General features: G+C 47.2%; 1 protein-coding gene across 2 annotated transcripts in view; it reads left to right on the top strand.

Moving 5' to 3' along the window:
* Positions 1-720: 720 nt before the first annotated feature.
* LOC139279677 (forkhead box protein O3-like) overlaps positions 721-15958 on the top strand; it is a 198351-nt gene continuing 183113 nt past the window's right edge. For both annotated transcript variants that reach the window (XM_070898788.1, XM_070898787.1), the window contains exon 1: positions 721-1390. In XM_070898788.1, coding sequence (XP_070754889.1) covers positions 959-1390 — 432 coding nt within the window. In that variant the 5' untranslated portion in view covers positions 721-958. The remainder of the gene's footprint in view (positions 1391-15958) is intronic.

The raw sequence follows: 15958 nt of genomic DNA, 5'->3' as shown, positions 1-15958 counted from the left end.
GAGTCTGAGAGGCTGAGGGAGAGTGTATGTGAGCTAGTTAGTTTTTGGAGGGTGGGGAGCCTGAGAGTGAGTGAGTGAGTGTGGTGTGTGTGAGCCAGTTAGTTTTGTGGGGAGGGGGAGGGAGCCTGAGAGGCTGAGGGAGAGTGTATGTGAGCTAGTTAGTTTTTGGAGGGTGGGGAGCCTGAGAGTGAGTGAGTGAGTGTGGTGTGTGTGAGCCAGTTAGTTTTGTGGGGAGGGGGAGGGAGCCTGAGAGGCTGAGGGAGAGTGTATGTGAGCTAGTTAGTTTTTGGAGGGTGGGGAGCCTGAGAGTGAGTGAGTGAGTGAGTGTGGTGTGTGTGAGCCAGTTAGTTTTGTGGGGAGGGGGAGGGGGAGGGAGCCTGAGAGGCTGAGGGAGAGTGTATGTGAGCTAGTTAGTTTTTGGAGGAGCCTGAGAGTGAGTGAGTGAGTGTGTGTGAGCCAGTTAGTTTTGTGGGGAGGGCGAGGGAGCCTCCAGCCGAGGATGGGGAGGTCACTTGCAGCTGCCGTGACGTCAGTCGGAGGGGATTTCCCCGCCTGCTAAATATATGCAAGACTCCGCCCCCCCCCCCCCCGCACGCCCCGCCCAGCGGCGGCGGCGGCCAATGGCAGCGGCGATGGGGCCCCAGATGGAAGGTTGGTGTGAGCGGGCGGCCAATCAGGAGGCGGCCGGCGGTGTAGCCTTTCTGTCGGGGGAGACACATGGAGGCGGCGGCTCAGTGCGGGCGGGCAGGCGGGGCGCCGGCAGCACAGCGCTCAGCCCCTTTAACACCCACTGCACCCCCAGCTCTCTGCATTCAGCCATTATCTGCAACCCTCCTGCACTGAGAATACTGCATTGTCAATTATTCATATCTTTTTCTTGGCTTTGCGGGGGGGGCAACAAAAAAAAACCCCCAACAATTGATTATTTCTGGGGGCACGGGTTGCGCCTTGGTCGGACATGGAAGAAGCTGTGGCCCCTCTGGTTGACATCGACCCGGATTTCGAGCCGCAGAGCCGGCCCCGATCGTGCACCTGGCCGCTGCCCCGGCCCGAGCTGCCCGGAGCCGAGGGGAAGGCGGAGGGGAGCCCGCCGCGGCGGGGCGAGGAGGAGGAGGAGGCGGCGGCGGCGGCGGCCAGCGAGTGCGCCGGGCTCCGGGCCGACGCCAAAGCCCCGCCGGCCGCTCAGTCCGCCCCCGACGGCGGCCAGCACCGCAAGAAGTCGTCCCGCAGGAACGCCTGGGGCAACCTGTCGTACGCCGACCTGATCACCAAAGCCATCGAGAGCTCGGCCGAGCGCCGGCTCACCCTCTCGCAAATCTACGACTGGATGGTGCGGCACGTCCCTTACTTTAAAGATAAAGGTGACAGCAACAGTTCGGCCGGCTGGAAGGTATGGCTACTTCCCCCACCCTCCCCCCTCTCCCGGCTGCATTCACTATTATTATTATTATTATTAATAATAACAAACACAATTTAAGAAAGGAGGTGATTGCAGCTTTGACAGCTCCTTGTGCAGATTGCCAGCTTCAGCAGGCAGCTTCCAGCTCTGCATTAACCCATTTGAAGTGAAGATTAGACCCATTTTGAAGTTAGTTGGGGAAGGCAAACCCGGAGTTTGGAAGTTTATCTGTCCTATTTCAGCCTCTCTGTGCACTGCCCAAGTGTAAAAGTGGCAGTGTTGCGGGGAACAGATCCGTGCGGGATCAGCCAGCACTCCCAACTTGTTGAACCCTGGCTGGTGTGCCGTGAAACGTCAGATCTGTTCTATCTGTATATATTTTTTTTATATAAAAGTGCAAAAAGCTGCAAGTTGGTATTCCTGTAGATAAATCCAATATTTTTGTGTGTGCAGAAAGCCGGCTAATTGCAAAGCACATTGCGCAATCTATTGCAATTCAGAGACACAGCGTGAGTTCCCGGCCACTTACCACATACACACCGTATGCACTCAGCCCAAGTCCCAGAAAGGTTATAAAGCGTGGATGGAATTTTTTTTTAAATAAGCTATTTCCCACTAATATACACACTGTGGTGGTTAATGATTGCACAGCGTCTGGGGGACAAGCCGGTGTATTCTGCATCCTTACTATTAATTCCAGAATGCAACATTATAATCGCTAGCTAAATAAGAAAATAAATCAGATGATAGACCGGATGGCCACGCCAGGGTTAACCGGTTAGGTACATTGTGCGGGCTGCACCAGAATTCCAATTGGGGAAAATGTGCTTGGATTGATTAAAGCACAATTGGGAGATGTTTGCTTTCTGTAGGGAGTCTTTCAGGACCCAGTTAATGCTTTATAAATACAGTGCACTGATCTTCGAAAGTTAATGTGCAGCTGGTAGTTGGCAGCCAGTTTGCACCGAGCTGCCTTATACAGTAATAGGGAATAATGGGCCACCGAGGGTATATCACCTTCAAAGCCTCCCTGATAAAGTGCAACATCCCCACTGACACCTGGGAGTCCCTGGCCAAAGACCGCCCTAAGTGGAGGAAGAGCATCCGGGAGGGCGCTGAGCACCTCGAGTCTCATCGCCGAGAGCATGCAGAAAATAAGCGCAGGCAGTGGAAGGAGCGTGCGGCAAACCAGACTCCCCACCCACCCTTTCCTTCAACCGCTGTCTATCCCACCTGCGACAGAGTCTGTGGCTCTCGTATTGGACTGTTCAGCCACCAAAGAACTCCCTTAAAGAGTGGAAGCAAGTCATCCTCGATTCCGAGGGACTGTCTGATGATGACTACAACAACCATAGTCAAGTTAACCATAATCAAACCAAGAGGGGAGGAGGTGCACCTGAGTAATTAGCCCTGATGGCCAGTTTAGTTGTGTAGTGCCTATATGTTTGGTACAGTGCTTGCAGTATACTTTGGCCAGCATTTGATGCTCTAGTTAGGATGACTTTAGTGTCTCAGTGATTTGTTTTCTTATAATTTGCCTGCTTTGCATCTACACCATCAATGTGTGGAGTACTCTCCCTACCTTCAAAAGCCTTCTCCGAGCCATGCCTTTGGTCATCCTCTCCAGTACTTGCACTCCTGTGTGAGATGCCTTGGTGCATTTACCATGGTGAAGAAGCTATACAAATACAAGCTATTGGTAGGATAAGTTGTCTCCCAGGTGGACAACTGTAGTTAAGGACAAGCAGTGAATTGTGTCAGAGAATCACAATGTCACTGTACGAGTGTCAATTTACACAGTGAGTTTTACTGTAGGACTCATTTTAAAAATCAGCAAAGTGAAAATAACGAATTGAGATACAACTACTGAAAACATGATGCTGAAGACCATTGGGACATAAGTTGCTATAACCAGGATATGCAGGCAGGGGTTCAGAGTTCAGTGATATATGACTATACCTATAACATCAGACATTAAACTGTCACTGACCTTAGCTGCTGAGGGACTCTCCACTTCTCGCATCTGAATTTGTAATGTATTGTTGAGCAACTCAATCACTGAGTAACAGAAACATTCTCAGCAAACTGGGGAAGGACCATGCGTGCTGCGATGGGGAGTTGTTACCTTTATTTCTCCCTGTTTGAGGGGAGCAGATTGTCTTTATTCGTAAGGACATAAGAAATTGGCCGACTCCTGCTCCTATCAGCCCCTTGAGCCTGCTCCACTGTTCAATAAGATCATGGCTGATGTGATCCTGGCCTCAGCTCCACTTCCCTGCCCGCTCCCCATAACCCTTGGCTCCCTTATCATTCTAAAATCTGTCTATCTCCACCTTAAATATATTCAATGACCCAGTCTCCACTTCATTTGTTTTTGCTTTCAATGTTAGTCATTTTTAAGTTATCCTATGGTGTATGCCAGACATTGAAACTACTAAGACCATTGCTTCAGTCATAGCTGGTACTTCACTAGTCACTCTTGTAGTTTGGCATCATTGCTCTTTAGTGCTTTGGGTGGATTTACAGGTGTGACATCACCTGTTGTATTTAAAAAAAAAAAATGTTTTACAGCTGTAGGAGTTAGGTGAAGAATTTGGCAAGGAATCATTTAAAAAAGGAGGGAGCGAGAAAACGGGTAATTATAGACCGGTTAGCCTGACATCAATAGTGGGGAAAATGTTGGAATCAATTATTAAGGATGAAATAACAGTGCATTTGGAAAGCAGTGACAGGATCAGTCCAAGTCAGCATGGATTTATGAAAGGGAAATCATGCTTGATGAATCTTCTGGAATTTTTTAAGGATGTAACTAGCAGAGTGGACAAGGGAGAACCAGTGGATGTGGTGTATTTGGACTTTCAAAAGGCTTTTGACAAGGTCCCGCACAAGAGATTGGTGTGCAAAATCAAAGCGCATGGTATTGGGGGTAATGTACTGACGTGGATAGAGAACTGATTGGCAGACAGGAAGCAGAGAGTCGGGACAAACGGGTCCTTTTCAGAATGGCAGGCAGTGACTAGTGGAGTGCCGCAGGGCTCAGTGCTGGGACCCCAGCTCTTTACAATATACATTAATGATTTAGATGAAGGATTTGAGTGTAATATCTCCAAGTTTGCAGATGACACTAAACTGGGTGGCAGTGTGAGCTGTGAGGAGGACGCAAAGAGGCTGCAGGGTGACTTGGACAGGTTAGGTGAGTGGGCAAATGCATGGCAGATGCAGTATAATATGGATAAAGGTGAGGTTATCCATTTTGGGGGCAAAAATTGGAAGGCAGAATATTATCTGAATGGTGGCAGATTAGGAAAAGGGGAGGTGCAACGAGACCTGGGTGTCATTGGTTCATCAGTCATTGAAAGTTGGCATGCAGGTACAGCAGGTGGTGAAGAAGGCAAATGGTATGTTGGCCTTCATAGCTAGGGGATTTGAGTATAGGAGCAGGGAGGTCTTACTGCAGTTGTACAGGGCCTTGGTGAGGCCTCACCTGGAATATTGTGTTCAGTTTTGGGCTCCTAATCTGAGGAAGGACGTTCTTGCTATTGAGGGAGTGCAGTGAAGGTTCACCAGACTGATTCCAGGGATGGCTGGATTGACATATGAGGAGAGACTGGATCAACTGGGCCTTTATTCACTGGAGTTTAGAAGGATGAGAGGGGATCTCATAGAAACGTATAAGATTCTGACGGGACTGGACAGGTTAGATACGGGAAGCATGTTCCCGATGTTGGGGGAAGTCCAGGACCAGGGGACATAGTCTTAGGATAAGGGGTAGGCCATTTAGAACTGAGATGAGGAGAAACTTCTTCACTCAGAGAGTTGTTAACCTGTGGAATTCCCTGCCGCAGAGAGTTGTTGATGCCAGTTCATTGGATATATTCAAGAGGGGGTTAGATATGGCTCTTACGGCTAAGGGGATCAAGGGGTATGGAGAGAAGGCAGGAAAGGGGCACTGAGGGAATGCTCAGCCATGATCTTATTGAATGGTGGTGCAGGTTCGAAGGGCCGAATGGCCTATTCCTGCACCTATTTTCTATGTTTCTAAAAATTGGTCTATAAACTTAGTTTTATTTTTTTATTAGCATCTTTCTTGATTCAAATGATTGGTACAAACACACCTTTGTCTTTATGCTAACTAGTTCCTCATATCTAATTGGACACTGAAGTCCCCATCTGTGTTGGGGTAATGGGAGTGTCTGTGTTGTGCACAGGGAGGTGAGCTCAGACCCAGTAACTTTTACATCTTCAAGCAGTACAGAGCACAGGTTTGTGTGTGTCTAAATGTATTTTGTAAGCGCTGGTAAGATTGAGTTTCATTAAAAACATTGGCGGTTAGTTTGTGTGATGACCGAAGGGACTCACCAGGTCTGAACTCAGGAATAGATGGGTTGCTGTAGCACTTTGTATTCAGGAAACAATGGTTTGAGCTACACTTTCATTGTTTTGAGCCTAGTCTTTAGGTGGGCAAGTTTCAACTGTCATAGAATCATAGAAACTTACAGCACGGAAGGAGGCCATTCGGCCCATCGTGTCCGCGCCAGCCGACCAACAGCTATCCAACCTAATCCCACTTTCCAGCTCTTGGTTTGTAGCCCTGTAGGTTATGGCACTTCAAGTGTATATCTAGGTACTTTTTAAATGTGCTGAGGGTTTATGCCTCTACCACTGTTTCAGGCAGTGAGTTCCAGACCCCCACCACCCTCTGGGTGAAGAAAGTTCTCCTCAACTCCCCTCTAAACCTTCTACTAATCATTTTAAATATATGCCCCTTGGTTATTGACCACTCTGCTGAGGGAAATAGGTCCTTCCTAACCATTCTATCTTGGCCCCTCATAATGTTATACACCTCAATTAAGTCTCCCTTCAGCCTTCACCATTCCAAAGAAACCAGCCCCAGCCTAACCAATCTTTCCTCATCGCTAAAATTCTCCAGTCCTGGCAACATCCTCATAAATCTCCTCTGTACCCTCTCTAGTGCAATCACATCTTTCCTGTAACGTGGTGACCAGAACTGCGCGCAGTACTCTAGCTGTGGCCTAACTAGTGTTTTATACAGTTCAAGCATAACCTCCCTGCTCTTGTATTCTATGCCTCGGCTAATAAAGCAAAGTATCCCAAATGCCGCCTTAATACCCTGAGTGATTCCAGTGATCTGGATCTATTTTAATATCATTCAAGCAGTTAAGAGAATTAATTGAATCCAGTGGCCTGTGGGAACTGAATTTCTGTGCACACAGGTGAGCTTGGAGCACTGGGGGTAATGATATTAAACTCCACTCCTTTACATTGTCTGAATCAGTGAACAATTCAAGGCAGCACCCTGGTGTTGTCATTAGGATTGACTTCATTAGAACAAAAAAATCTTTTTAAAAAAAAATTAATATAATTAGAAAGTCAAACAGATATTCAAATTTTCCATCATTATTTAAAATGGTTGGAGTATTAGAAGGACTCCTGACTGTGAGTTTTCCCCTTCACGTCTCTCAACCGAGTGGACACAACTGAAACTGTGTCACCTGGCACCTTATTCAAAACCTGCACAATGATTAGGTTGCAAGAACTCTCCTCCAAACACAACTGCTTTAAGTGAGTAAGGGTTAAATACATTCATACTGTTATAAAGGTTTTTGTACACACAGACCTGGTGCTGTTATTCACAGCGTTTAACACGGTGAGTTAGAATTTGAAAATATTGCAAAGCTTGGCTTTTTATTTCCAAAAATGGACATGTCTAACTGTCAGTTTGAGTCAACGACTGAAAATTCCCTTTTGAATCTAAATGGGTTTTAAATTTCTAAGCTTGATCTGAAGCTCTTTATTCAGCAGTGTGAAAGAACACAGACTGGTGTCCCTTATCTGACCAGTGGCCTGTGTAACATGACGGACCCTAACTAGACTGGAACATTATTTCAGCAAAGTCTTGGCTGGCATTTAGTTGCAAGGAACTAAATTGCAATCTCAGCGGCTGGAAGCAAGCAGCGGGGGGAAGGAATCAAGATCATTCTGAGGACAAGAGTACATAGAGTGTATATGCTTGTTCTGGTCTGTTGTTTGACTATTTCAAATGAGAAAGATTAGTGAAACCACTTAACTATTGTTATTGCATAACTAAACTCAGCACAAAGGATGGTAGAAGTTAATGCAGGATCAATTGTTAATTTTAAATCTGTGGGATTGATAGATTTTTGTTTAGCAATGGGATTAAGAGATAATGGCCAAAGGCCGCAGATCAGCTATGATCTCATTGAATGGCGGAACAGGCTCGAGGGGCCGAATGGCTGACTCCTGCTCCCATGTTTTTCTGTTCAATATCTCAAAAGTTATTGATATTTTTACCAAAAGAACCCTCGCTATGCAATGGCCTAAACTGAACTGTATGTAGAAATATATATATATATATATCCTGTATATAAAAAAATGCCTTTTCAGCTCCCCCTGCCATCCCTGATCTGCGCCCCTCCTGCCCCGCCCCGCCTCCCGTGTCTCACTTGATAAAGCCAGTGTGTAACTGAGCTATCCAGGTTGCAGATTCCAGCTTGGATTCCGGGTCTGTTCTGAGTTTATTGCGTTTGGCTAAACGTCAGTAGGGGGCGCTGCAATTGTCCTCAGTGATGCTCGGCTGGGAGGGGGAATCAATCAGCCGGGATTCCCATACCTGTAGAGATACCTGCTCGAGAGTGCACGTACTTGGACATCAGGGAAGGCCAGGATTGGGCAGCTGTGGTAACTCCTCCGTATTAAATAGGCAGCTGGCGTCACAGACCAGGCTCACGCAGGAACAACAACAACTTGTATTTATATAGCGCCTCTAACGTCGTGAAATGTCCCAAGGCGCTTCACAGGAGTATTATGAGATTAAAAATTTGACACCAAGCCGCATAAGTAGAAATTAGCGCAGGTGACCAAAAGCTTGGTCAAAGAGGTAGGTTTTAAGGAGCGTCTTGAAGGAGGAAAGAGAGGTGGAGAGGTTTAGGGAGGGAGTTCCAGAGCTTGGGGCCCAGGCAGCTGAAGGCACGGCCACCGATGGTTGAGTGATTTACAATCAGGGATGCTCGAGGGCAGAATTAGAGGAGCGCAGACATCTCGGGGATGGTTGGTGGGGCTGGAGGAGATTACAGAGCTAGGGAGGGGGCAAGGGCCATGGAGGGATTTGTAAACAAGGATGAGAATTTTGAAATCGAGGCGTTGCTTAAACGGGTGCCAATGTAGGTCAGTGAGGGGTGAGCGGGACTTGGTGCGAGTTAGGACACGGGCAGTCGAGTTTTGGATGACCTCTAGTTTATTTCGGGTAGAATGTGGGAGGCCAGCCAGGAGTGTGTTGGAGTAATCAGGTCTAGAGGTAACTAAGGCAGGGATGAGGGTTTCAGCAGTGGATGAGCTGAGGCAGGGGCGGAGACGGGCGATGTTTTGGAGGTGGAAAGATGCGGTCTGAGTTATGCTGTGGATTAGTTATGCAGCGGCTACGTGTTCGAAAGCTCATTTCAGGGTCAGATATGACACCAAGGTTGTGAACAGTCTGGTTTAGCCTCAGACAGAAGCTGGGGAACGGGATGGAGTCGGTGGCTGGGGAACGGCCATTTGGAAGAGGTATCGGAACCGCTGAACCAAATCCCACCAGGAGTGGGTGCAGTCAGGAGGCACAGAATTTTTTCTGTTTAAACCCTTTACATCAGAAAGGAAAAAAGGCGTTTTTAAAGTCCGTAATCATTTCCTACTCCATTCCAAGGTGATCTGTGCACCTGACGTAAATCTCTGGAGAGCCTGTGAATGCTCGGTGTTTTCAGAGAGCACACTTTAGTTGGAATTTGATATTTATTCCAATCTCATACATTTCAAATGTGGATAATTGGAAATGTTCCAAATGGCAAGTCAGGGTGGGAGAATACCTGCGGCAAACTGTGCTGTGACATGATTTGCTGACTTGGTTTTAAAAGTTCCAGAATTTTATAGAAGGTGAAAGTGTGCGTTTCGATTGACTGGAGTATGAAGGATTATGTTATAAAGCAATTTGACTGATATTTAGTGGGGCGTAATATTGTTTCAGCGGCTTTCTGGAGTGGCTTTATACCAATTTCCTGAATAATTTAACGCAAACAAATTAAATCTTGAGAAGTATTGTATTTTTAATGGGCTCCAGCTATTTCCTTTTATGTTGTTTGAGGAACCCAATTGCTGTTCTGTGTCACAATGTGCCGCAGTGTAAGTGAGTAAGTTTCCCCGGGTGAAGGGGAGTCTCCGCGATGAAGTGATGAGCAAAATACTGCGGATGCTGGAAATTTTGAACAAAAATCAGAAAATGCTTGAAGGATTCGGCGGGTCGGGTTGCTCAGTCCGTGTTTTCGCTCCGTAAGGAAGGGATGATCGGCAAACAATGCGTAACAGAAATAATGGTGGGATGGGTGACTGCTGGGGTGCGGGACCTCGTGAGATTTTATTTGCCTCACATAACAAGTAGGGGGACACAAAAACAACAACAACTTGTATTTATATAGCGCCTTTAACATAGTAAAATGTCCCAAGGTGAGTCACAGGAATGTTTTCAGACAAAACAAATAAATTTGACACCGAGCCACATAAGAAGAAATTAGGGCAGGGTTGGTCAAAGTGGGAGGTTTTAAGGGGCGTCTTAAAGGAGCAAAGAGAGGCGGAGAGGTTTAGGCAGGGAGTTCCAGAGCTTGGGGCCCAGGCAACAGAAAGCACGGCCACCGATGGTGGAGCGATTATAATCAGGGATGCTCAAGAGAGCAGAATTAGAGGAGCGCAGACATCTCAGGGGAGGGAGGAGGGGGCTGGAGGCGATTAGAGATAGGGAGGGGCGACGCCATGGAGGGATTCGTAAACAAGGATGAGAATTTTGAAATCAAAGCGTTGCTTAACCGGAAGCCAATGTCGGTCAGCGAGCACAGGGGTGATGTGTGAGCGGGACTTGGTGTGAGTTGGGACATGGGCGGCCGAGTTTTGGATGCAACAATTTTTAGGGATCGATCCTCCTGGCCCTGAAACTAGGTGTGTTGGGCCGTCTACGCACAGCCACTACAGCAACATGGAGCGAGGAGGAATGCACATCTGTACGGAAGCCCATCCAGTATTCCATCCGCTTTGGAGCAGGAAGTCAAGCAGACTCCCTCATGGGCATCTGCTTCTCCTCCTTCCCCGCTTTTCCTGTATTTGCCGTGTCCAGGTGACCCAGTTCTCCCAGGTACAGGACTCGGAAATTCCAGCAAGTGTAACAGTGCTACTTTTGTGTCGGAGTCTTGGATCTGCTACTAATGCATCTGTGTCAGCCATTGGCTCAGCGGGGAGCACTCTCGCTTCTGAGTCAGAAGGTTGTGGGTTCGAATCCCACTGCTGAGACATGAGCACATAATCCAGGCTGACACTTCAATGCAGCACTGCGGGAGTGATGCACTGTCATAAGTGCGTCTTGTGGATGAACTGATAAACCGAGGCCCCTCCTGTGTCTTGGATGGATGTAAAGGATCCCGTGGCATTATTTGTAGAAGAGAAGGGGAGTTATTCTCGGTGTCTTGACCAATAGTTATCCCTCAATCAACATCATAAAAACAGAGTTTCTGATCGTGTATCCCATTGCTGTTTGTGGGAGCTTGCAGTGTCCAAATTAGCTGCTGTGATTCTCTACATTACAACTGGGACTACATTGGCTGTGAAGACCATACGAATTAGGAGCAGGAGTAGGCCATACGGCCTCTTGAGCCTGCTCCACCATTCAGTGAGATCATGGCTGATTTTCAACCTCGACTCCACTTTCCCGCCCGATCCCTTGATTCCCTGAGAGTCCAAAAATCTATCGATCTCAGCCTTGAATATACTGAACGACTGAGTCTCCACAGCCCTCTGGGGCAGAGAATTCCAATAATTTACCACCCTCTGAGTGAAGAAATTCTTCCTCATCTCAGTCCTAAATGGCCGACCTTTTATCCTGAGTCTGTGACCCCTGGTTCTAGACCCTCCAGCCCGGGGGAAACAAGCTCTCAGCATCTACCCTGTCAATCCCCCTCAGAACCTTGTCTGTTTCAGTGAGATCACCTTTCATTCTTAAATTCCAGAGAGTGTCGGCCCAATCTACTCAGTCTCTCATAGGACAAACCTTTCATCCCAGGGTGAAGTGCTTTGGGACGTTCTGAGGACATGAAAGGCGCTATATAAATGTAATATAGGAAGCATGGCAGTGACCAGTTTAAGCTCTCCTTGTGGACCAATTTCTTTTTAGGAAAGAGGTATATTGTAACCTCACCCCACTGATAATACATTTTCTATTTGTCTGAAGGACTCTATTGCGAGAGTGTGGCTCAGTATACTGACAGTCCTGTTAGTACCACACTCAAATGACAATACGTCACTGAGTTCAGACAGTGTCGACAGCCTATTCTTCCTTTTAGGCAGTCCCACGGAGTCGAGGATGACTTGCTCCCACACTAACACCAGTTCTCAGGTGACTGATGAGTCCAATGTGGGACCTCCAGTCTCTGTCACAGGTGAGGCAGATGGTGGTTGGGGGACGGGTGGGTGGGGGGCTTGGGTTGCCGTGCGCTCCTTCCGCTGTTTGCGCTTGGTTTCTGCGTGCTCCCGGCGAAGAGACTCGAGGTGCCTTCCCGGATACTTCTCCTCCACTTTGAGCGATCTTGGGCCGGGGATACCCAGGTGTCGGTGGGGATGTTGCACTTTTTCAAGGCGGCTTTGAGGGTGTCCTTCAAGCGTTTCCTCTGCCCTCCTGGGACATGCTTGTCCTGTCGGAGCTCTGAGTAGAGCGCCTATTCTACCAGGGGGAGCATTACACAAAGTCTACTTGTGTCCTTGCCCAATATCGCCACACATTTTCCAGCTGGGTAGTCGCAGTATAGTGAGGGACCTTGTTCAACGAGCTTTATCAGGTCTTTGACTGGAAAAGGATCGGGGTGCAAGTGGGCGAGAGCACCTGTTTGCAGTGTGCTCCGTCAATTCACACTGACTGCGAACCCCAGCACTGCTGGAAACGGATGTTACTTTATTGTTTTGTCTCTCCGATCATAGATTTCCGTCGATAGATTGTTGATGGCTGAATTGCAACTTTAACAAATCTACTGCTAACAATATCAGCTACTTGTATTTATATAGCGCCTATAACATGGTAAAACGTCCCAAGGTGCTTCTCGGGCGTTATCAAACAAAATTTGACACCGAGTCACATAAGGTCAGATGACCTAAAGCTTGGACAAAGAGGTAGGTTTTAAGGAGCGTCTTAAAGAGGGAGAGGGGCGGCGAGGTGAGGTGAGGCGAGGCGGAGAGGTTTAGGGAGGGAGTTCCAGAACCTCGGGCTTTAGCAGGTGAAGGCACAGCCACCAATGGCGAAGCGATTAAAATCAAGGCTGGCCAAGAGACCAGAATTGGAGGAGTGCAGATATCGGGGGTGGGGGAGGAGATTTCAGAAATAATGAGGGGAGAGGCCATGGAGGGATTTGAAAACGTCAATTATGGAACAGCACTCCTTTATCCGAATGGCCATTTACTCTCGTGCATGTTTTGTAATTATGTTCAGATACTTGAATTCATCCTTGCCCGAGCACTCAGCAATATCTCTCTTGTACCGCTGAACCAAATACCTCTACATGTCTATATTTTTAACAATTAGTTCAGTATTACTGGTGTGCAATCACCTGATCGGTAATAATTAAATAACATTCTAACTAACAAGTAGTTAGTGACGACTTTTAATTGATTTTCCACTGCCAACATTAATTGCAAAGGGAATGAACACAAACGGATACACTGGTCCGCCTGTAATGTGAGATAACCCACATTCAATATCAATTCTCAGTAGACCTACAAATCTATTACCCTATAATGTGCCAATGACTTGGGAGCGTGACACACGGGCAAGCAGAATCTTGCGATCTAGTCGGCGAGCTGGCATTATATCAGAGACTCTGTAAACACTTCTTTTATATTTGGATCCAGCCTCGGTCAGGGCCAGGGGAGAGAAGTTTCTTGTTGTCATAGCTCCGTCCTATAGGAAATGAGTTTGGATAGCCCCACCTAGTTCTTACTGGGCGGACATCCAAAGGCTTAAAAGCAGCCTTAATCTCATTTTGATTGACATTTAGTGTCAACCCTGGCTCAATGGGCAGCACCCTCGCCTCTGAGTCAGAAGGTTGTGGGTTCAAGTCCCACTCCAGGAATTTGAGCACAAAAATCTCGGCTGACACTCCAGTGCAGTGCTGAGGGAGTGCTGCACTGTCGGAGGTGCCATCTTTCGGATGAGACGTTAAACCGAGGCCCCGTCTGCCTCTCGGGTGGACGTAAATGATCCCATGGCACTATTTCGAGGAACAGCAGAGGAGTTATCCCCGATGTCCTGGGGCCAATATTTATCCCTCAACCAACATCACTAAAAAACAGATTATCGGGTCATTATCACATTGCTGTGTGTGGGAGCTTGCTGTGCACAAATTGGCTGCTGCATTTCCCACATTACAACAGTGACTACACTTGGAAAAAGTATTTCATTGGCTGTAAAGCACTTTGGGATGTCCGATGGTTGTGAAAGGCGCTATATAAATGCAAGTATTTTTTAAATGTATCATCTCCCTTGGCACTGTTGCAAGAATGGCTGGTGTGCACAAAGTGAACATTTTCCATTGGTGCAGTTGGAAGCAACTTCCAGCCGTTGATTCCAACAACAACAACAACAACTTATATTTATATAGTGCCTTTAACATAATGAAACGTCCCAAGGTGTTTCACAGGAATATTATGAGATACAAAATTTGACACCGAGCCACAGAAGCAGAAATTAGCGCAGATGAGCAAAAGCTGGGTCAAGGAGGTCGGTTTTAAGGAGGGTCTTACAGGAGGAAAGAGTGGTAGAGAGGTGGAGAGGTTTCGGGAGGGAATTCCAGAGCTTGGGGCCCAGGCAACAGAAGGCACGGCCACCGATGTTGAGCAATTTTATAATCCGGGAGGCTCAAGAGGGCAGAATTAGAGGAGCGCAGACGTGAATTGTGTTGTACCTGACCCAAGAGTGCCGGCACTGGATGTAGCGAGGAGTGGTCAGGACTACAGGTAAGTGCGAGTAATAAGCAACAAGAGCTGGCTCCAAGTTGCTGACTTCTTTGAGTACGAGGTCGAGAGGGGTGATTGGAGTTCAGATGGTGGAGCCTCTCTGTTTAGTCAGTACGGGTTTCCTCACCGGAAAGCTTGTCTTCTCCAAGCCCGTGTGTAAAATACACTCCATCATTTCCCGTTTTATTGGACAATCGGAAGGACAGGTGGAGTGTGAATGTGACCCTTGGGTGGGGAAGCAGTAACCAATGATGTGAAATGGAAGCCAGGCTTGTAAACCCCACTATCAATAAAGAAATTATATCGACCATGGGAGCCACTGCAAAGCTGCAAACTTGTCTCCACTCAAATGGTTGTAAACTGCTTGAGTCTTGTTTGAGTGATTCATGATGTCCTGAATGAGATAATGCCTTGTAATCACTCCCAGTTATCCATTATTCTCCGTTTAAACTCTGTTGACAGATGCACCAATGGTTGGCCTCAATCCATGCAGGTTGCTTGCGGTAAATTCTCTATTTAGGTCACTGACCTCAAAGACGACAGCTGGGACCAGTTAACAAGTGAATTTTGACACTTTTTTGGTTTTTGTTTCCTTATCTTGACTTTTATTGCCTGTATAGAATCATAGAATGCTGCAACACAGAAGGAGGCCATTCGGCCCATCGTTGCCTGTGCTGGCTCTCTGACAGAGCGATGCAATCAGTCCCACACGCCCCTTGCTCTCTCCCCATAGCCCTGCAAATTTTTCCATTTGACATATTTATCCAATTTCCTTTTGAAAGTTACTATTGAATCTGCTTCCACCGCCCTTTCAGGCAGCGCGCTCCCGATCATAGCAACTCGCTGCGTACGTTTATTTTCCTCATGTTGCCTCCGATTCTTTTGCCAATTTCCATAAATCTGTGTCTGTTGGTTTCCAACCCTTATGCCACTGGAAACAGTTTCTCCTTATTTACTCTATCAAAAACCTTCTTGAACACCTCTATCGGATCACCCTTTAACCTTCTCTGCTCTAAGGAGAGCAACCCCAGCTTCTCCAGTCTCTCCACATAACTGACGTTGTTCATCCCTGGCACCATTTTAGTAAATCTCCTCCGCACCCCATCTAAGGCCTTCACATCCTTCCTAAAGTGTGGTGTGCAAAATTGGACACGGTACTCCATCTGGGTCTAAGCAATGATTTGTAAAGATTTAGCATAACTTCCTTGCTTTTGCACTCTATGCCTCTAGTTATAAAGCCAAGGATTCCATATACCTGTTTAACAATCCTCTCATCTTGTTCTGCCACCTTCAAAGACTTCTGTACATATAAGCCCAGGTCTCTCTCTCCCTGCACCCTCCCACCCTCCTTAAAATTGTACCATTGAGTTTGTATTGTGTCTCACCTCATTCTTCCTACCAAAATGCATCACTTCACACTTAGCTGCATTAAATTTCATCTGCCCATGTGTCTCCCCATTTCACCAGTCTGCCTATGTCCTCCTGAAGTCTTTTGCTATCCTC

The sequence above is a fragment of the Pristiophorus japonicus genome, chromosome 14 (genome assembly GCF_044704955.1).
Source record: "Pristiophorus japonicus isolate sPriJap1 chromosome 14, sPriJap1.hap1, whole genome shotgun sequence".
Classification (NCBI taxonomy): Eukaryota; Metazoa; Chordata; class Chondrichthyes; family Pristiophoridae; genus Pristiophorus; species Pristiophorus japonicus.
The sequence above is the reverse complement of the archived record's forward strand: the minus strand, read 5'-3'. Positions and strand labels throughout refer to the sequence as shown.